The sequence below is a fragment of the Centroberyx gerrardi genome, chromosome 13 (genome assembly GCF_048128805.1).
Source record: "Centroberyx gerrardi isolate f3 chromosome 13, fCenGer3.hap1.cur.20231027, whole genome shotgun sequence".
In the NCBI taxonomy this organism is placed as follows: domain Eukaryota; kingdom Metazoa; phylum Chordata; class Actinopteri; order Beryciformes; family Berycidae; genus Centroberyx; species Centroberyx gerrardi.
In genome coordinates, this window is record NC_136009.1 from 23,406,518 (window position 1) to 23,428,329 (window position 21,812).

Sequence of the window (21,812 nt, forward strand, 5' to 3'; positions counted from 1 at the left end):
CTATATAAATAGATTGTGATTATTATAACCTATCATTATTTCCTACCAGAGGTGGGGACTCGAGTCACGTGACTCGAACTTGAGTCACAATTTTAATTGCTTGAGACTTGACTTGGGTTCTGGTGACTTGGGACTTGACTTTGACTTGTACTCTGATGACTTGAAAAGGTTTATAAAGTCTTGACTTGAGATCTTGTGTTTGTGTAAATGACTTAGATTGAAAGTGATTAGATTTGTTCCACCAGGACTGAATTTAAATTCTGTTTTCTGAATTTGTATGGAATGATTGAATTTAATTTAATTTCTATAATAAGTTGAAACTGATTATAGAAATTAAACTCATGATGCTCTTTTTATTCTATTGAAACCATATTGCATTGAAAAGTCCTAGATATTTAGTTTTCTTCAAGATATTAAATTGATACTGGACTCTTCATTTGTTCTGACTTGCTGTTCTACATTTAGACTTGAGATTTGACATTAATGACATGGCCTTGACTTGGTAGGCTAATCTACATTTAGACTTGAGACTTGACTTTAGACTTCAGCCTCAAGAGTTGAAACTGACTTGGGACTTGAGCAAAGTTGACTTTGTTGACAATAACATCTTGCTTTGCTAGCATTGTCAGTAATGTCTTGATAACTCATCCCATGTTTGTTTTTTTCCTGAAGTAAAGCTTGGTTAAAGCACCTCCATCCATTATACCTTATCAAAAGCCTGATTCAACTAAATATATCTTTATTCAACAAACTATCAGACGAATTAACCTGTATAAATCGATGCAATCATGTAGCCTCAATTCCACTAATTATAGGAAGTGGGTGAAATCAGTTTTAAAATTGTTGAATAAGCTACTAAAAGCGTTTAAAAACGTACACACACTAGGCCTATATTAAACTGTATGGGCACGTGATAATTAAGTCATTAAATTGTGAGCACAAAGTAGGCTAATGAAAGTGAAGGGTAGCCTAACCCAAACGAGAGAGGGAACAAATTCTATAGGTACAATCTAGTGTCCTCAGTATAATAATTCTTGGCCTTGAAATAATTTGAACCTGCCATACCCTCCGCTGTAGTACATTCAAATACAACAGTTTTTTCCCGGGTCTGATAATTTTTTTATTTCGCACACCCACGTGCGCTTTTATTTTGAAGGCAAAGCGGCTTAACTTCCGGGTTTGTTCGGTCTAACTCTGGCTGGCTTGACGCAGCTGTACACTGGAATCCAGGGGCTCTTTCTAGAAAGCAAATGCTGAGGCACGTCATTTATCACAGCGGGCTGTTTTAGAAACCATCCAGGTGTAAAAACAGGACAGTCCTGCTTATTGTACCGCAATAAAAGTATTAACATGACGTCACACACCGGAGTGACAGCTGGACATCCAATAATAACTTTTGTATATCACTGTTACTATGAGCCCCTATAGGAATGTTAAAGGAATATCATAGTGATACCACAGGTGATAGAATATAGCATTAACTATAAGATCACTATAAAGTCACTGTTGCACAAACACACTATAAGTCCCTATTGGAATATTATTTTTTGTCAGTGCAGTGTCACTCCTGTTTATTGTACCTCAAGAAAGTTATGAACTTGACATGACAGACAACAGTGACAGGTGTGTGTGTGTGTGTGTGTGTGTGTGTGTGTGAGAGAGAGAGAGAGAGAGAGAGAGAGATATGTATACATACAGAGACTGAGAAAGACAGTATAGTCTTTGTCTTTGTTTCAGTCACCATTGCGTGTGTGTGTGTGTGTGTGTGTGTGTATGTGTGTGTGTGTGTGTGTGTGTGTGTGTGTGTGTGTGTGTGTGTGTGACCCCACCACACCACCCCACCCCACCCAAACACGACCTCAGTATCCTCCAGACCAGCAGCCTACCATAACACACATTCTACCTTGAACTTTTGCATAGTTTTATTCTATTCTTCTTTATTACCTGTATTCTCTTTTATGATAATAATCCTTAATCTGTGTGGGATGGAAATTCTGCCGGTAGCTTCCTCAAATAGAGGAGAAGGTGTAAGCATAGAGGGAGATAACTGTCTTTATTTCCCTGCAGCCACAGCGACACCTGCTGTCCTGCAGTGGAAGTAAGGTTTCCACTGTGGGCTACTGACTGTCAGTGGACTACAGACCCAGATACCGCATTGGCCAGTGACTCAGCGTCAGCAGCACGGGCTTTATTACACAGCAGGTTTATCTCTGAAGAGTATTGCATTTTTTTCTCTGGCATTGGTAAAACAGGCTGCATTTTATTCTCCAAAAAATAGAAAAATTCAGAGCATTTTGTGTCTCGTTTTCCAAAACGAGACATGGATCAATTCCGCGGTTTATTTCACAAACTGGACAAAGACAAGGATGGCTTCATATCAGTCTCGGAGCTTCACAGCGAGATGAGAAAATACGGAGTCCTCTCCATGGATGACAAGGTCCAGGTAATGATCCAATTATCTTGTCTGCATTCCCTCAAAACCCTTAATTAACCCACTGAAGTATGAGTCACATTTACCTGAAACCTTATAATTAAAGATGTTGCACCTTTTTTTGTTTTGTTTCTCCAGAATATCATTGGTAGCTATGATCGAGACAAAGACGGCCGGCTGGATTATAACGAGTTCCTCAGCTACATGATGGACAGAGAGAAGAAATGGAAGATTTACTTTCATGACCTTGACAAGAACAAGTGTGGTGAGCGGTCAGACCCATATGAATAGGAATATTATAGTAAAACTATAGTAATACCATAGAACATTTAAAAAAAATACCTTCAAGTATGTTAAAGTCACTATAAACTCACTGTTGTGTGCGACAGACACACTATAAGTCCCTATAGGAATGTTATAGGAATGTTATAGTGTTTTTTTTTAGGTGAAGCAATGCATCTTTACCATTTGAAGTACATGTTGGGTTTTCCTACTGTTATAAGAAATGTTTACTGCTCAGTACAAACAACCTATCTATCATTAATGTGAGTTATTTCATAGTAAAAAGTGTGTTTTTCAAGGTGACAGAGAGGAGGCAGGCATGCACCTTTGAGATTTGTTTATAGTACACAATATACAGACAATGGACTTTGTGCTCATAACATAGGCTACAGTATCACGGCTCTTAATCAGCACTGTAAATGCTTTCCTTTACACTCTATAGAGAATGGTAGCTGATCAGTCACTGGAGCTGATCCCTCTGTGTAATCCTATCCATCTCTTCTCTGATCAGGGGTGATTGACCAGGAGGAAATCATATGTTTGTTTAAGGAGTTAGGAGTTGTCATATCAAGGCCGAATGCAAAAAGAATAATACAAATGTAAGATTTTTTTGCCCGCTCCTATTCCCTCATAAACTCTGCATTGGAAGAAAAACATGTTAATTGATGTAACAGTGTAGTAATGGGTTCAAAGTTTGACTAGTTGACACAATGATGCACATTTATTTCACTGATTCACACTTTACATCACAAGTGTTTCATTGTAAATCGTATATGTTTCAGACACAATTTGATCCGGCATGACTAAAAATAACTTATTCTTCTTTCTAATTTTGTGATGAAATGCACCACTGAAAACTGAATGTTATCTGTTGTGTTTTCCACTGCTATAGGATGGATAAGGACAGTTCAATGACGGTGGACTGGGGCGAGTTCCTGCAGCATGTCATCCTGCACCCGGCGGACAACATAGGGGAGCTGGTCTCCTCCTGGAAACACAGTCTGGTAAGACCGGCTGGCAGCGTTTTAGTGTCATGCTACTGACATGTCAGAACCTTAAAGACCCAGAGCAATGATTTCAACTCCATCGGGGAAAGTTTCATGTTGATTTCTAACAGAATGAGCATCATTTTTTTTCAGTTTTTGATTGATTTTGGCTATTTGGGTAAGTATCTGGCTGGCTATTGCCTGACAGACTATGAGACACCTCATTAACTATGCATACTGTCGACTAATTCATTAACGCCTGGGTGCGGGTGACATCATTTACACCAGGAAGATCGAAATTCTAAACCTGTTTGGTTCTGCTGACAACCAGAGGGAGAGTTTTCCAAACGTTTTCCTGACAGGTATAATAATTTGTGTAACTTTACATTAACAGGTCCTTTGTTAAATTGTCATTGCGCTGATCTTTATCACTGATCAGATCCATTTGAGAGTCTTTTATTCCATAAGGAGCCAAAGGAATAACAACTGAGTAAAACCTGAAACTACATACAGAGTCTGTGACTGATACTCAGGGAATGAACAAAAGGCAAACCATCACTTATCCATCTTATACTGTTCACCTAAGCAAGTATAATAACACAGTAACATTCTGTATATACTGGATAGTATATACCATACTATGTCTATATCATAAATCCAACATATATGTATATACTTTGCATATAATGGTATTATTTTATGTATACTATATATTAAGTAGCTTTATCCAGATTTTACACGTTGTATATTATTATATTATACACATTATGTATTGGTTCATGCTGCTTTACCTCTGTTTTACACTTGCGCAAACCTGGAAGTTGCACAACTTAGTTTGTATTATACTTTGATATTTTCCCTTTGCTTTTATTGTATATTTTTGCATGAATATTGTTACTTTATTTTAGTGTCTATTTGTCACTATCTCCTTTTTCTTTTTGCTATCTGTTTAACGCTATTGTTGAGAAAGTCCACCAGTAAGCATTTCATTGCAATGTCTGTACTATGTATAGACTATATGACAAATAAAGTTGTACTTGAGGATGAACTTGGACCATCACTGGCACCACAAAGGGTGACAGATATAGTCCTGCGCTCCTCTGGCTGCAGGTTTTTGACGTGGGTGAGAGCCGCACGATGCCCATCGAGTTCCCTGAAGATACGTCCGGTTCAGGGATGTGGAGGAGGTTCGTTCTGGCAGCAGGACTGGCAGACGCCGTTTCCCGGACTGTGACGGCTCCCATCGACCGTCTGAAGACCCAGCTGCAGGTCGGCTCCACACTCAGGTGTCATTTCATCAACGAGAGGCTTAAACCCATATAGGGATGACAATCAATGGATGTATTTGATGTATATGCTGGATGTGAAACCTCCTCAAAGCTAATTGGAGCATTTAATATATATCTGATAATGTTTTGATACTGTTTTGCATGGTTTGCATTCTATTTTTCAGTTTCCTCTATAAGCCACTACTCCAAGCCAAACAAGCATAATCAGAATTGCACCGGATGAGAGCTTGCACCAGAAGTTTCTTGGTTTTCATATTAAATGACCTGGTGTTTCGGTAAAGAAACTTCAGCTTGTTGGTGCATTTGGTCAATAGTTTGGTAGCTCTCTGTAGTGTGTTTTGCACTGTTTTTTACTGTATGTGACATCCTGTTGTCCTTGCACTATGTGTATTTACTGTGAAACTCTGTTAGTTGTCAATATGTCTCTGATCCACATTGCTGTACATTTGCTGTACTTGGCTATTAAAGGATTCTGATGAAACTGTTGTGTGTTTGCTCTGCAGGTTCATGGATCCAAGGCCTTCTCTCAAGGCTTTCAGGAGCTGAGGGCGGGCGGTCTGCGGGCCATGTGGCAAGGCAACGCTGTCAATGTGCTGAAAGGAACGCCACAGTCTACGCTACAGTGTCTTATCTACGCCCAGGTGACACGTGACAGACCCTCAGATTCTTTCCCCCTCTCTCTCTCTCTCACACACACACACACACACACACACACTCAGTAAAGCGTTTGTTTTAACCTGCTTGAAGAACAAGATGGATTTGACAGACAATTCACTATATTTTCCTGTGACTGACACTGTCCAAACTGTCCTGATGCAGCAAACCCCGTCCATACTCCATGACGGTTACAACAAATGCTAAGAATTATTTGCAGACAGTGTTTGACTCCCACTTGGTGCCTCTCTGCTGTCTCCAGATGAAGGCGTACACCCAGAGCAGAACCCAGGAGAGCCTGTCGGTGCCGCAGCGTTTTGGGTTGGGTTGTGTCTCCGGCGCTGTCGCTCACGCCGCCTTCTACCCTTTAGAGGTATCAGAGAGCATTGGCAGGTCTGAGTGCTTTAACGTTTCTGCCCTGTCACCTCTGACATAGCTGACAGTCTTCTTGGCGATGTTCTTGTTTGTTTACAGTAATTATAGTAATGTCTCAGAATATATGTGGTAATGATTTATTCATGTTTAAATATTACACGTAGCACCTTAAAAAAAAATCTGTAAAAGTCTGTACATCATCTAAGTTGTTACTAGTGTGCAAGGCAAGGACTTCAGCTAGCTAATATTTTTTTTTTAATAAAAATCCATAGTGAGTTTATATTCAGCACCAGACAGCAATAATTTTAGGTGTCACATTTTTACAGCAGCGGATGTCTCATTTTGGAATGAAACTCTTCATTTGCCTTTTAATCATGTGAATATCTTTTCAAAGTGTGTTTAAATGACTTAGTGGTGGAGGTTTATTTGAGTAATTTCTCTCCTCTTCTCTCCCTCAGGTGTTGAAGGTGAGGCTGAACCTGCAGCAAGCTGGCACCTATAACGGAGTCGTGGAGTGCGCCCGATCTGTTTACAGAAACGAGTCTTTAGCCTCCTTTTACAGGGGCTTCAAGCCGAGCATCCTCTGCATGATCCCCTATGCAGGTGTGGAGTGTGCGGTTCATCAGGTGAGAAGCAGCAACACTCAAACATCAAGCTCACCTTCATCTGACAGATACTAACTTGAATTATTTGCTCCTTTTTGCAGTCAATCATGACCTGGGCAAAGAGCGATCCGGCTTACAACAGCGACTCCAAACTCTTTTTCTTCAGTTTTGTGGCCTTTGCCTCCGGACAGATGACCAGTTACCCGCTGGCAGTGATCCGGACCCAGCAGCAAGCGCAGGGTAACATCTGGCCTTCTGTTGGCTTCATATAGGCCTACAGACAGTGATAAATGTATGTTGCATTGCATCACAATGATTGTAGTGAACACTTATTTCCATTGCTGCTCCCTAGGTAGGTTTTAGTTAAAGAAACAAGGCTTGGGGTCAATTCATGAATTAACTCATCAGTTCCAATTCAACTGAGGAATTGGAATTTGAAAAAACCTACAGGAAACAGAATTGGAATTGGAATTTCAGGAGGTTGAATTTAATTGAATTTAAGTGAAATTCCATGTTTTTTTGTTTTTTCTTACCACATATGTGAGATTACATGTAACGTTATGTATTATCAATACTGACTATCACAAAATGTTAAACGTACCTTTTGGGAGGTATTTGATGCATAACATGTAATCGTAATAATACATTATGATTCAATGTATGTGATTTGTTTAACTGTCTTTTATTTGATTCATAATGTTTGATTTGTAATGTTTAGCAAGTCAAGGCAGCCTCTCTTAGAATTGGAATTTCATGGAATTTAATGGAATTCAATTCTGTTTCCTGTCATTCCAATTCAGTTCCAGTTCAGTTTCCTTAGAGCTGGGTGACATTCCAACTCCAGGAGTTGAATTGGAATCTCTGTGCATTCTCAATTCAATTCAACCCTGAAAGAAACAACAGTTTACGATTAACAACTATGTTTCACTCATGTTAGGTTTTCTTGTTTTCCAGCTCTCTGCTCAGTTTCGTCTCCCACCTCCAGTGTGCTACAAGGCCTGATTGGGATCTATGAGAGACACGGAGTCAGAGGATATTATAATGGGATGGGAGCCAGCTTCGTCAGGGCTATTCCCTGTGCCCTGCTGAACTACACTCTCACTAGAAAGCTAGAAAATGGGTTTTTCTCAACTTAGTCTTTAGATTTAGCAAAGTGTTTTTTTTTTTTTTTTTTTTTTTTTTTTACACCAAATAACTTTTTATGCTGAACTATTGCCTATTAAAAACATATTTTTCAGGGATTTGATCAGGAACAGGAAAAGAAAGACAAAACAGCTAAACTGTCATCTCCCATTAATGTGAGTTGTGACTGAAATCCTGAAAAAAGCCTGAAAATCATTAATTTAATCACAGTGATCTTCTTCAGAGGACGTAATAGTTAAGTCTGCCAGACTTGCATCAACATACTGACTTCATTCCTTAATACCTCCGCAGCTACAGGCTGTTGAAAGCCTGTAGTTTAGTTTACTATTGTCCTATATGCACTAACCTGGTGAGGTTGTTGAATGCAGCACAACCCACTGAGTTGTGATAAAAGAATTGTTTGCATGGTTGACTTGAAATATGTGACCAAATGTAATAAATGTCTACTTGATGTATCAGCTGGGGAAAATTTGTGGGTCTGTAGGTCTGTCTTGGTCAATAAATTTTATTTCATACATCATACGTCTTCATTTTTTTCATTTATTGTTAGTGTTATGAATTAATACATTTCTTTTTTTTTTTTACATTATCTGTTTTTTTTTTGAGTATGCACTGAAGGTTCATTAGAGATATGCAAATAAACATTTATTGCAAGACTATTTTCAAATTGTATTGAGGCAGCAACGATTATTACAATTTGATGCATTTGTATGCAAGTTATTGGTAGCTTTCCTACACTAGCTACAGTCTTCATAAGATCATATAACACTTCCATGGTCGTATTAGATCACAGCCAGCCACCAGATACATTATGATAGAATACCTCTGTAAAATGATGTACGATACCGGATGTTGTGTATGATCTCGCGAGATAAAGCATCTGACCGCGAGGCTCCCGCGAATGAAAACCGCCATCTTGTTTCGCCGAGGAGGAGAAGAGCTGCAGATATGGCTGACTACAGTAACGTGGCTCCCCCGTCCTCTAATGCTGGTGGTGGAATGAACGACGCCTTTAAAGACGCTCTTCAACGAGCGCGACAGGTAAGAACGGAAGATCAATTCAGTTATCAATAATGTCGAAATCGGTGGCAAATCGCGAGTTTCGGCGCTTCTTTCGTGACCGTGCGGGCGCCAACCTGGACCTGAACCTGCAGCATCATACACGGCTAGCTAAGCTAAGCTAACGAATGATGGCTACGCCACAGCGCAAATGTGGACATCATGGCTCGATGGCTGGTGAAAAGCTCAAAGTGACCCTAGCCAAGTGTGCTTGATAGTTAAATATCCGATATAAACTGTTATGAGAAAGTTACACTCGCGCTTGGGTTAGTAAAAATAACCGACCGGCATTGCGCCAATATAGCTCGCAGGCTAATGTGGAAGTTAAAGCATTCCTTTGTTGGGCCCGACTTCCGTGCCGAAGTGTAGGCCGCAGCCAGCGTGTTTCTGCCCAGATACACCAGACACGAGCTGTGAGGAGATTCACTGAAGTCTTGTCGGCCCCTTTTCTATCTTTGTGCTTTTAGATCGCAGCAAAGATCGGAGGTGACGGCGTTGCGGCACCTACAACAAACGAGTTTGGTTACGGAGGCCAGAAAAGGCCCCTGGAAGATGCTGGTGGGTATTTTCCCATGCCTAACCTCAATATAGGTCAGTGGCTTAAATCGATTCATTGCAAGTCTCGTCAGTTATGCTTGCCTGTATGTTTTAGCAGCTAAGGTAGTGTATTTGACTATGAGTAGGAATGTTTTGTACTTAGATTGGATCTGTATCAATAATGTATTTAAACAAGGAATGTAGTTTGTAATGTACATTATTTATAACTATGGAGTCTGTAGTTCGTGTTTACATTTTTAGTCTATATGGATTTCTCAGTGGCATGTGTTTAGATCTCAGCTTTACCTTCATCTTAGTACATTCATTGGCAATAAAGCCACTAGCAGTTTAAAGTATTCAATATCCCTGTTACTTTGCCCTAACCATTCATATTTTAGGCCATGCTGACAAGCCAATTTCAGATATATGAATCCCCAGCTGCAGTTTGGAGAACCCGGTCAGGTCAGTAACATGATAACGGGTTCAACAATGGGTTCTTATGCTGGCTTTTTCCCCATGTCTTCACAGACCAACCAGAGACAAAGAAAGTGGCTCCAAATGACCGTAAGTATCAGCCCTGTGTTGATGATTCCCTGTAGTAACTGGCCTAAAACAAACATTGTAAATGTATTTAGAAACTTGCCGTCTGCATTTGGATATGTAGTAATTGGTCTAAATTGTTAATTCTTAATGATGTGACTGTTGTGCATTTCCTGACTTTATCTTGTGTTTTCTTTGCAGCATTTTCAGCGGCCATGGGAGGAATGGGCGGTCCCCCAAGGTAGATATTGAGAGTTACACTTGTCTCTGTTTTTGCCATCACATTAATTGGTTTTACATCCACATTTGGCCCCATATTACAAAGTCCATATTGACATCTACTTAATTTTATTATTCTCAGATCGACATCAGAGGAATTCAAGGTTCCCGATGGAATGGTTGGATTCAGTGAGTTGACTTTAATGTTACACACAAACACGAAAATTCGCCCAAAACCTGCTGCCTAGTCTGTTTAATGTTATCGGATATTAAGATGCAATCATCTTTTTTCTCCACCAGTTATTGGAAGAGGAGGCGAGCAGATATCCCGCATGCAGCAGGAGTCTGGATGTAAAATACAGATTGCCCCTGGTAGGTTGAGATTTGCTGCTGTGGTTGATAATGGGGATTTGAACAATAATAAATAGCATTGTACACATCTGTTGTCATAAATTGTGCATTAACGGTTCCCTCTCTTTTATGCAGACAGTGGAGGGATGCCAGAGAGGTCGGTAACATTAACAGGATCACCAGACTCCATCCAGTAAGTTATCAACCCTTTTCCCCCTGTAGTGTTAATCTGACTTTTTGTTGGTGGCTCATTGTAGGTTCCAGGCTTGAATAGTTGTGATGGAATTGGCTAATATTGGTTTTAACCCCAATTAGGACCGCAAAGAGGCTACTAACAGAGATTGTCGAGAAGGGACGGCCGACTCCAGCATTCCACCACAACGACGGCCCAGGCATGTCTGTCCAGGAGATTATGGTCCCGGCCTCTAAAGCCGGCCTTGTCATTGGCAAGGGAGGGGAAACCATCAAAAGCCTTCAGGTGAGTCTCCAGTCAGGATCAGAGTGAGAAAGGAGACTGTCCTTTTAAGCGGAGGGCATATTTGGCTGTGTGAGAGTCTTTAACTTGTGTGTTTCAGTAGTGCAAAGACACATCTGTAACTTCTCTGCAAATCATTGATATATTTTTTTCTCATAACCCCCAGGAACGAGCCGGAGTGAAGATGGTCATGATCCAAGAAGGACCACAAAACACAGGCTCAGACAAACCTCTCCGCATTTCAGGAGAACCCTTCAAAGTTCAGGTAAGCGTCTGACTATTGAACAACTTGATTAACTTGAAAAGTAAACTTTTATTGGGACACACAACAGTCCAATCATGAGAACCATGAGTTGTCCCTGATTACATCCCTGTTAAGAACCCAGAACACTTTACTTAGTCCTAGTACACACCTCCTTTTTCACGTGGATGTAAGCCAGTGGAGTAGCTGTGTGATGGAAACCACCGTTCTCTCTCTCTGTCTTTCTCCAGCAAGCCAAAGAGATGGTGATGGAGCTGATCAGAGACCAAGGCTTCAGGGAGCAGAGGGGCGAGTACGGCTCCAGGATGGGAGGAGACAGCTTAGATGTGAGTGTTACAGTCACATGTCCTTTCATTTATCCGTTGGGGGACGAGATGTGAAGCGGTCTCTTAACTTTGGCTCTGCATTCTCTCTTTCTCTAGGTTCCTGTCCCCAGGTTCGCGGTAGGAATCGTGATCGGGAGGAACGGAGAGATGATCAAGAAAATCCAGAGCGACACAGGTGTTAGGATCCAGTTTAAGCAGGGTGAGTGTTGATGGCTGCACATTTACGTCTTGTGTATCTGTAGCTTAGACCCAGGCTGTGTAGCCTTGTGGTTGTAGAGGCCGTCCAATAATCAGAAGGTTTAAAGTTTGATCTCAGCAACAACCATGTATCCTTTTGAAGTGGCCTTGACACCCCGTCGGCTAAATGACAAAAATGTAATTTATTCAAAAACACATGTATGGTCTGTGATGAAAACTCATGCACCACGCTGAGAACGTGATGTATAACCCTAACCCTACCCTAATCTGAGACCTACACACAGTAGACTTTGCGGTGACAGTGACATAGTGGTTAGAGAGACCAGCAACTTTATGCAATTGTGTTAATTATTTGAAAATAGACCATTAGTTTAATAGAATCACAACAACAGAAATTTACTTCTGCCTTTTGCAAGGAAATCCCAAAACTGAGATTCTACTAGTTGGCAATGGAAAGCCATACGAGACTTCAGCAATGATGAATGTCTCTTTAGAAATGTGCAGATGTTGATTTTGGTTGTGTGGCGTCTCCCCAGCCTCTAACTGCCCTGCTCTCTCCCTGCAGATGATGGCAGCACACCAGAGAGGATAGCCCAGATCATGGGTCCTCCTGACCAGGCTCAGCACGCAGCAGAGATCATCTCCGACCTGCTGAGGAGCGTCCAGGCCGGCGGGCCTCCGGGACACGGGGGCGGCAGGGGCCGAGGCCGCGGGCAGGGCAACTGGAACATGGGCCCTCCCGGTGGCCTGCAGGAGTTCACTTTCACCGTCCCGACCATGAAGACCGGCCTCATCATCGGAAAAGGCAAGTGCCCCAGCAGCAGGACTTCACTTGGGTTTATGTTTGAAAACTAGGTCGTTCAGGTTGGCGAGTATACTTGGGGAGTGTTCACTTTTATAACTTTTTGTGGCAAAATGAGGGAAGAAAAGATCGGGGGAATCAGAAATTACTCAAAGACACTTTGATAGAGTTCATGGCTGTTGATGGAAACATACTGGTTGTTTGAAGGGATTGAATATTCCAAGGCCACAGGGATTTTTTTGATTACCCTGCACTGTTTTGGGCTGCTTTATTTTTTACTTATTTTTTTACTTTAAGATGCTTCAGTAGAGATTTTTACTGTCTTGGTGCTGTTTTGGCTGTCGGACTCCTCGTATTGGCTGTTATGTTAATGTTACAGGAATAAAAGCAGATTTTATAGTTGGACTTGTAATTTATTCGAATAGACACTTAAAACATGTATGGTCTGTGATGAAAACTCATGCACCACGCTGAATATGTGATGTATAACCCTAACCCTACCCTAATCTGAGACCTACACGATAGATATTGCAGTGACAGTGACGTAGTGCTTAGAGAGACCAGCAACTTTATGCAATCACGTTGATTATTTGAAAATAGACCGTTAGTTTAATAGAATCACAACAGCAGAAATTTACTTCTGCCTTTTGCAAGGAAATCCCAAAAGCGAGATTCTACTAGTTGGCAATGGAAAACCATACAGTAATGGAGTAACTAGTTCTGGATAAGGGCGTCTGTTTAATGCCTTAGAAGTGAAGATGTATTTGACTGTTGAGTTAATATTTATTTTTGAACGCTTCAGGTGGTGAGACGATCAAGGGCATCAGCCAGCAGTCTGGAGCCAGGATCGAGCTGCAGAGGAACCCTCCGCCCAACGCTGACCCCAACATCAAGATGTTCACAGTCCGGGGCTCCCCTCAACAGATCGACTATGCCAGGCAACTGGTGGAGGAGAAAATTGGGGTGAGTGTTTGATATTAACCTGTAGGGAGATGGCTAATTACTGGGTCATCGCAGCAGCAAATAGAAATGGGATATAACCGAGAAAGACACAGGCAAATGGCAGTTTAAACACTTGAACATGCTAAGTAGACTGTATGAATGAAAGCTATGGGAGAAAAGAATGGATTACAGCATTATTAGGATGTGCAAAGTAACAGCAGCAGAACTGACTTGAGGCAAATTGAATAAATATAGAACGTGATATGGAAAATATACCAAAAATAGGAAATATATGCTGTATGAAATGGGTGGAACACTGGAAAAATATCAATATCAAAAGTATAATTTCTTGATAAACTGTTTAAAGAAGACCTCCTGAAACGGCTCCATTTCTGCTGTCAACATGCCTACCCAACATGCCTTACCCTGATCGTATGATGTCATGTCTGCCTTCTCAGGGACCCGTCACTCCAATGGGTGGCCCACATGGCCCCCCCGGCCCCCATGGAGGTCCTGGCCCACACGGCCCCCCTGGACCACCTGGACCCCCCGGTGCACCCATGGGCCCGTACAACCCTGGGCCGTACAACCAGGGACCTCCAGGACCACAGTGAGTACAGCAGACTGGTCTTATTTTATTCATCACCTAGGAATTGAAGCTAAGCGAAGCTCGTTGCAGTCACTGTTGGTCTCACACTAAATCTAGTGTAACCTCCAGGGTGTTGTGGGTTAATGTGTTTTGTTTTTGTCTCTTTCCTCAGCGGTCCTCCTGCGCCTTACCAGCCTCAGGGATGGGGCAACGGCTTCCCACACTGGCAGCAGGGCCAGCCTGATCCAAGTGAGTACCTGCCGCCAGTTGGCACGTTGGTTCATGTGGCGTTGGCCAAGGCTCTCTTTTGAGCAAGTTAAGAAGCTTTCATTGCCATGGTTATCCTCCATGTTGGAGCAAAACTTCGTCCATCAGGGCTCTTTCAGTGAAAATGAGAAATCTTTTGAGGCATCAAATCTATGAAATAAAACAACTGGAATTATGCAGTGACCAAAAAAGTGTTAAATCAAAACTATCTTATATTTTAGATTCTTTAAAGTAGCCGCCCTTTGCCTTGATGCAAAGGCTTTGGAAAGAAATTCATACACAAGCATCAACATCACTGTTTATATCGGTTTTAAACAAATTTTAAGCATAAGCCTTTAGATCAAAATGGCTTCAAGATAATGAAAAACATAGTACATTCAGGTGTGATCCATATGAAGTATTATGTAGTGGACAGCTATTACGGCAAGTTTTCCACCTTTTTAATCTCAGCCTTTGTTCATGGTAACTAAACATGTTTGTCGTGTGCAGATAAAGCAGCAGCTGATGCCAACGCGGCGGCCTGGGCAGCCTACTATTCTCAGTACGGCCAGCAGCCACAGGCTCCCATGACGCCCACCAGCGGAGCCCCGGGCACGACTCAGACCAACGGCCAAGGTAACAAGCCTGTTCCTCAATAGCCTCTATGTGTTTGCTTCTGTAAGAGGAAGCCAGACAGAGTAGAGCAGTCTAGTTTAATGGCTTTACTCTTTTCTACTTACTGGTTTGTCCCTGACCAGTGATGAGCTGGTTTCATCTTTTAAATTTTCTTTGCTTTTACAGAGCGTCTTTGTTTTTTATTTAGTTTTTTTTTTTTTTTACTTTACCCCATGGACAGGATAGTTTTCCCCCACCATCCCTAGGCCGAGTGCCTGATCTAGGCAGGTGGAGGACAAACTGCCCTTATTTTTGAAGAGAATGGTTACCAATTACATTGTACCATTTTTAACAGGTGACCCGCAGGCTCCAGGTCAGAGTGGACAGGCAGATTACACCAAGGCCTGGGAGGAATATTACAAGAAAATGGGTATATGAACGTAGCTTCAGTGTACACCTATTGCCAAGAGACAGTCTAAACAGCCAGTGGGCTTTGAATCGGCTTCTTTTTGAGGTTTGGGAAGAAAAGCAGAAGTACAGCTGGCTGGCCGTGGAGCCGTCTCACGGTGTGCCGCCACTTGGTTTGACATTTCAAGCCCATGCTGTTTAGAATGTGACACTTTGACTGTCTGCAGGACTGAGCTGTCAAGACACACAGAATCACCTTTTTATGAGCCTAAGAGTAGCTTATTTTATAGACTACCTTAGGGCTCTGTCCATACTGATGGTGGAGTATTGCCACCTGCTCATGTGCCATGAATGTATTACTGCTGTCTCATGTGCATACTCTATTTAATGTTGAATGAAATGTGTTAAATGAGGAGTTAGCTGTCTGCTCAGCGCCAGCTAATGCCAATTTGAATATACATGGATAAAATGCAAAGTGAATCATGTTGTTATTGGATTTGTAGGTCGGTATTATCATGGGTGTAAGGAATGTAGATTGTGAGTTTTTGTTTTGACATTTGTCTTCTGATGCATGCCGTTTGACACTTGGATGCCCTTGACGCTGTTTTCTTCTCTTTCTAGGTCAACAGAGCCAGCAGCCTCAGGACTACACAAAAGCCTGGGAGGAGTATTACAAGAAACAAGGTCAGAACTCCTGCTTTTCAAATCAAACTTTAGGCTGGGATCACACTTGATACACTAAAAGCCATACTTCCCGGTCATTCATTACAAATCGGATCTGCATCATTGTTGCAGATGCATGTTGTAAAGAAGGCGTTGCATGCATCAAATCTTTTTCTACTTCTGTGTTGATTAATGTATGTATGACCTCAAACTAGTGTTTTGCCCCTTTTTTTGCCGCCACTTCCTAAAGTTTTCATGATAACATTTTGTCAGGCATTCAGAGTTAAAACAAGCTTTTTAAAAAAAAAAATTTGAATGTCTAATTTGTTTCATCTCGATACATTTGAGCCAAGAAATCTTGTGTGGAACTGTTGCGTGGAAACGATTAAGTGTGATCCTGGTGTTGGGAATAGGATTATTTGGTAGTCAATTTAAGATGGATTTAAGAGGGAATACTGTTTACTTGTAGGACTTGGTGTTATTCATATGGTCCAGTTAGTTATGGTTTAGTTAATAATTGTAAACGACCCAAATCCAGAAACGAGAGAATTAAGACTTGAACCTGTGATGCCCTCACGGTGTTAGCTGAAAGATGGTACAAGTGACTGTGTGAGCACCCTAGACTGACAATTGGAGAAAGCGAAACAAAACTAAAATATTCTGTGGGTGCCCAAACTTGATCTGCCTGTCGAACAGCTTCGCATCGTGGCATCACAGGATCAACTCTTATTTTTGTTGTTTCTGGATGGGAGTTGTTTTTTTTTTAAGTAGGTCTATTAGCTGGACAGTAGGTTATGGGCAGCTGTGCTCCTCTTGCAGCCCTCTGTAGTAGAGCAGCTGCACCCACAGCTGCCCCAGAGAAAGACAGAAGGTTTCTGTCCCGCCACCCAGAGGACCGGTGGAGGGTTCGTTCCCCTTCTTACAAGCATCAGGCTCTCCGCCTCAGAAATGTCAAAGGATTACAACTCTCCAGATCATCTTAACATTTTTCATTGTTAAAGATGATACTGGCAGCAGTTGAAACTCTGTAGTCATTATTTAGTATGTTGGGGTGTGTGTAAAGCTAGGCTGCACCATCTAATGAACTTGAAGTGTGTGAAAGTATTACCATGCGTTGGTATCCATCTCGTCACACAATGTTAAGTGGATCAAAGAGCTTATTTACCAAAAAGTGTTCCTTTTTAAAGTTGCAATAAATTTAGTAATGAATGCCAAAAAAGTTACATTTTATTTTCTGGTGTTTTTTTTATATCGCTTTATAATCCCATTACTTCCTGGGAAACTGTTTTTAGTCATTTCTTCATGGTGTAGCTGTAGGTGAACATGAAAAATTCTAACCAATACCATCACAGATTTAGAATTATTATTATTATTTTTTTTAAATAAACCCCTCCTCTGCCCCTTCCATCATATAAAACCTGCAGCTTGACAAAAGTGGTGCGAGTGGAAACTCTGTTGGGCGTTCACCCTTGAAAACCGGTTTTCTGTTTCCGTGTGTTACTTTGTGTCCTGGGTGGCTGCAATTCATTAATTTCAATTATCTTAAATCGCCATAAGGGCACGCATTAGAAGAAGTGCTACTGAGACCATAACCTAACCATATTGACTTCATATTTTTAGCGAGAAGTTGGGTTGTGGTCCCATTGACTTGCATAGATTCGAGCAGTTCGGAGTCTTTTTGGAGCCGGCCTCTAGCGGACGTTGGAAGAATTGCCGCCACTTCCTTACTGGCTTCAAAATTCACCCGTGGTTTTGGCTGCTTAGTTACATCCCTCCCCAACATCCTACTTCGACCGAAAATGTGTCGCATTACGGAAGCAAAATGCCGTTTCCTTGTGACTTAAAGCCCACTATTAGACTAGTTATGTAGTGTATCTGTGGCGGAGGTTGTTCCTCATACTAACAGCAGCTCCGGTGTTTTCCGCTGCAGGTCAAGCCGCCCCTCAGGCCACAGCGGCCGCAGCGGCCTCGCAGCCCGGAGGCCAGCCGGACTACAGCGCCGCCTGGGCAGAGTACTACCGCCAGCAGGCCGCCTACTACGGCACCGCCAGCCCACAGGCGATGGGCGCCGCACCACAAGCCCCTCAGGTACACCCCCGCTAAGAACCTGCCCTCTGCATCCATTTATTTCTGTCTCCTTTCCTGCGTCTCCTCTATTGTTGTTTGAAGCTCTCTTAACCCACATTTCAACTCCCTGTGTTTTTTAAAGATACTGTGTAGCCAGTTTGTTTCTGCCCTAACCCCCTTCCTCCTCAGGTTTTACAGGGCGGCGGCGGACGCAGCAGCTCAGCAAACTTAACCATACCGCTTCCTCCCCATACAGGTTTTTAGCTATTTATTTTGGGAAGCTGAGTCCAGTGTTTCTGCTGTTAACATGCAATGTATCTTCTATGTATTTCTTCTGCACAGGGCCAGTAATGTGAAGTGGACATAAAGTAAATGCTACATTGTCGAAACAAAATCCTTTGTTAAATGTTTGGATGCAGACGCCTTGATGAAGATCTTAAATTTCCTTGGTTTGAAAGTGTTTCACATAGATGGCAGATTACCCGGCGAACACGTCCTCTTTCATTTTTTTTTTGTTTTTCTTTTTCTTGTAAATGCTTTGTTTTTAGTGAGGTAATTATACATATGGTCATTCCAGCCCTGTATCTACATAAAATGTGGTTAGAACTCATGTTTATTAAACTGTAGTCATTACCATGTAAATCATCTCAGTTTTAAAATGATATTGCCTGTTGTGTTTTGCAATAAAACAAAATGAAACCTCCTGTGTTGGTAAGTTGGGGTGGTTTAAAAAAGGGTTGAAATGAAATCATGTATGTTTTTGTTTTTACCATGGGGATTTTGGAAAAGCTTCAAATGCAGGCCTTCTCTGGTTTTTTTAATTGTCCAAAATGGCTGACTCAAAGTTGCGCTGTCCTGTCTGTCTCTCTCCAACTGTCTACAAGGCTCTTAGATACATTATTTGCGTGCAATGATCCTGAGTGGTTCAGACCAATGAATTTCCTTGCTGATAGACCTTGTTTATACTCCTGTTTACTGACCATTGCCCTGACTCTAGCAGTAGACAGATGTTTGTCGTAAGAAAGCTTAGAGGTGGCTTATGTATGTAACTCATGCATTAACTGCGTTGTTGTGGCATTCTCTTTAATCTTGCCTGGTTTGCTGACTTTGTTGAGGTAGTATGCACTGTGTTTTGCCTTGATAGACACTTCCTCCCTCACAGGCAAGTTTAGAAAAGCGGTAAGCAAGTATTTTTTTTTTTTTATTTTTTTTTTTCCCAACATGTTCCTCAGAAAACGTGGTTGCAAGAAATGTTGCATATTTTTAGTGTTTTTGTGCCGTTCCTTTGCAGGACAGTAAGGTAAATTGTCACTGTATCAAATGCATTGCATTGAAAAATTTGTTCTCTCCCCCATTTTCCAAGTGTCTGACAGTGAACCCACATGTATGAATTTGTTGGACTTTTATAAAAAAAACTTTTTTGATAATATAAAAACAATTGCAAAAGTCGTTTTTTGCTGTGCCCATTCTGTTAGTGTTTATCCAATATAAGAACATAGGTTTGTAGGGTCGGGGGTGGCTAAGCAGTCCTTCGTCCATGAGTTGAGCCCTCCTATACTGTAAGTACAATACTGTGACTTTAAGAGACAAAACGCTTTGTGATGTTTGAGAAGTTGCAAACAAATGTAGTATTTTGTCAAAAAATATTGCAATTTTCCCCTCTAAGTTTTGGGTAAGTATAAAATGTTAGAGGAGAGGCATAGTACTTTGGACTTTATGTTGATTCTTGTACCACATGTTCTTGAGACTGTTACATTTCCCCTTGTTTGACTCCACTGACTGCATAACATTCAGACTCTGAACGCATACAGTATGTTGATTCAGTTTGCATTGTAGATTGTTCTAGATTCTCCTTGTAGGTAGCAATTCAGTGCCAGTTGGACTGTTTTTTTGTGTGAACTCTGAACTGAGGGTGTCTAATATGAAAGCATTCTCTCTAACACTCCTGGTAGGAACTCTCTATGGCTGTACATGTGGTTTCCGCGTTTTGAACATCTGACATGCTAAGTGCCATTGTCTAGTTGAGATTATCATGTTTTCAAATGCCATTTATTACAAGATTAATTCAAGTTGCTCAGAAAAGTCCTGTTGCATTAATGACTGTGATTCCAGCACCGTTCAATGTAGCATGTATAGGTTTCTGCTGTTTTATTTTTAATGTCCTATGAGCATGTGGAATGCCATTAGTGGAAGTGCTTCTGACTAGCTCAGCGATGCAGAATTTCTGTTGATATCTGACATACTATCTGAATGAGCACTGTTCTGAAAGGCTATTAATTTTTAAGTCAAATATTTGACTGACTGCATTGTTCACTGATGGCAAACAGTGCAATATCTGATCTTTGCAGTGTCATCCCAGACCTTGCACCTTAGGTTCTGCTGCAATAACACAGGTAAGCGAAACCTAAGGAAACCAGTGTTTTGACCAGTGACATGACCAATATACATGCGCAAAAATGCTTACCTGTGTCGTTAAAAATGAATCTGTGCTTAGAGTCGTAAGCAATGTCCAGGATATTGAATATCAGCAGCCCTTGTTTAGATGATAATGTGCTCTCATGAATGAATTGCATGGTATGAGCTGTTTGACTTGTTACATCAAGTTTGACTCTTAAAACTATCTGACTTAACACAACTTGAACAAAAGTATTCCACTTGTTGCCTAGGCTCACTAAGGAAATATTGTCATTGTAGTATGTGCTTAGTATTTCCGATTTTAGCCTTATTTTTGCATTCCGGTAAGTCTGGCAGTGAGTGTACATCATGATGCTTTAGAGAATTTGACTTTGTGACCTCTTTGACATTTGGTATAACACATTGCATGCAATGCAAACCTGTTGTCAGAGGTTAGAAATGTGCTCAACAACCAGGTCCCAACAGTAAAATACATGCATTTTCTGTGGTGGTGTGAATTTGCCCCAAGTGCAGTGCAAATCTACTATTGAAACGCTGCTGCCTTCACTTCTCGCTCACAGTGTTGGAGGATGCTGCAAGCTTAGGTCGTAGAATCAGGCCCTGTGGTAGTTTGTCCCAAAAGGAGGGATCCTTTGAGTCAATCCCACTGCTGAACGTAGACCATTCGAGAGCTCCAGTGATAAGGTAAAAAGCAATGCAATGAAATGCAAATTCTGTGATTGCAAAGTGTTGGCCAGATACATGTTTTCAGCTCGGATTGACTGTTTTAACCATGCCATAGTGTGTTGAGAGTTGTTTGATGGTTGTTTCATTTTTCTTGATTCGCTTGAATGCCTTCACCAATAACTGTCATAATAGGAATTTGCTTAGAAACAATGCTTTAGAAAGTTGGACGAGGACCAGGAACTGATGTACTTTGTGGATGTCAATGGCAGACGCTTAGTTTTTTTTTTTGGCAGTAAATTTGGGGTAGTGAGTTTTTGTTTAAATTGAACCACACTTTTCTGTAGTGAAAGGTCGCATATGTTTGAAGCTGTTCACTCTATGCGTGTGAGATGCTCTTTTCCTCTGAGCTAAGTGTCTCAACACAGAGTTCGTGGGGGTGTAGAAGACAAAACAGAAGTGAGAAATAAGGAGCATGCCTTAGAGGTAAACAAAAGGTTTCATGTGCTGTGTATATTATCGAATGTATTCTTGTTTTTGGAATCACTGTTTTGACTTTTGCATTGTTGCCATGTCCATTAATAAAAGTTGTAACAAATAAGTTGGACTAATTTACTTGAATGTCTTTTGCATTCTAAAGGAAAAGCACTTAAACTTAATTCACCTTGAT

General features: G+C 41.3%; 2 protein-coding genes across 4 annotated transcripts; both read left to right on the plus strand.

Moving 5' to 3' along the window:
* The first annotated feature begins 2,320 nt into the window (after window positions 1-2,320).
* On the plus strand, window positions 2,321-8,247 carry slc25a24l (solute carrier family 25 member 24, like). The gene is made up of 10 exons (XM_071924374.2): window positions 2,321-2,443; window positions 2,570-2,696; window positions 3,225-3,312; window positions 3,606-3,717; window positions 4,810-4,968; window positions 5,492-5,629; window positions 5,905-6,015; window positions 6,476-6,643; window positions 6,724-6,862; window positions 7,577-8,247. The coding sequence occupies exons 1-10, from the start codon at window positions 2,321-2,323 to the stop codon at window positions 7,756-7,758; spliced, it is 1,347 nt and encodes a 448-aa protein (XP_071780475.2). The 3' UTR covers window positions 7,759-8,247.
* Window positions 8,248-8,675: 428 nt separating this feature from the next.
* fubp1 (far upstream element (FUSE) binding protein 1) lies at window positions 8,676-21,743 on the plus strand. Of its 3 annotated transcripts, none has more exons than XM_071924321.2 (20): window positions 8,676-8,806; window positions 9,292-9,415; window positions 9,890-9,925; window positions 10,103-10,142; window positions 10,263-10,309; window positions 10,421-10,492; window positions 10,607-10,664; window positions 10,787-10,949; window positions 11,113-11,211; window positions 11,439-11,534; window positions 11,631-11,733; window positions 12,298-12,537; window positions 13,337-13,497; window positions 13,935-14,086; window positions 14,238-14,314; window positions 14,822-14,947; window positions 15,282-15,356; window positions 15,956-16,018; window positions 17,928-18,085; window positions 18,407-21,743. In XM_071924321.2, the coding sequence occupies exons 1-20, from the start codon at window positions 8,714-8,716 to the stop codon at window positions 18,413-18,415; spliced, it is 1,992 nt and encodes a 663-aa protein (XP_071780422.1). In that variant the 5' UTR covers window positions 8,676-8,713; the 3' UTR covers window positions 18,416-21,743. The 3 variants fall into 3 exon arrangements, with proteins under 3 accessions (XP_071780422.1, XP_078143596.1, XP_071780423.1); XM_078287470.1 differs by having other exon boundaries at window positions 9,292-9,382; XM_071924322.2 differs by lacking the exon at window positions 15,282-15,356.
* Window positions 21,744-21,812: the final 69 nt, after the last annotated feature.

Coding starts and splice junctions, on each gene's coding strand:
- slc25a24l (XM_071924374.2), top strand. CDS start 2,321: ATGGATCAATTCCGCGGTTTATTTCACAAACTGGACAAAGACAAGGAT. Junction 2,697..3,224: donor CCTTGACAAGAACAAGTGTG/GTGAGCGGTCAG, acceptor TTCTCTGATCAG/GGGTGATTGACCAGGAGGAA. Junction 6,863..7,576: donor GACCCAGCAGCAAGCGCAGG/GTAACATCTGGC, acceptor CTTGTTTTCCAG/CTCTCTGCTCAGTTTCGTCT.
- fubp1 (XM_071924321.2), top strand. CDS start 8,714: ATGGCTGACTACAGTAACGTGGCTCCCCCGTCCTCTAATGCTGGTGGT. Junction 10,143..10,262: donor GGAATGGGCGGTCCCCCAAG/GTAGATATTGAG, acceptor TATTATTCTCAG/ATCGACATCAGAGGAATTCA. Junction 16,019..17,927: donor GGAGTATTACAAGAAACAAG/GTCAGAACTCCT, acceptor TTTCCGCTGCAG/GTCAAGCCGCCCCTCAGGCC.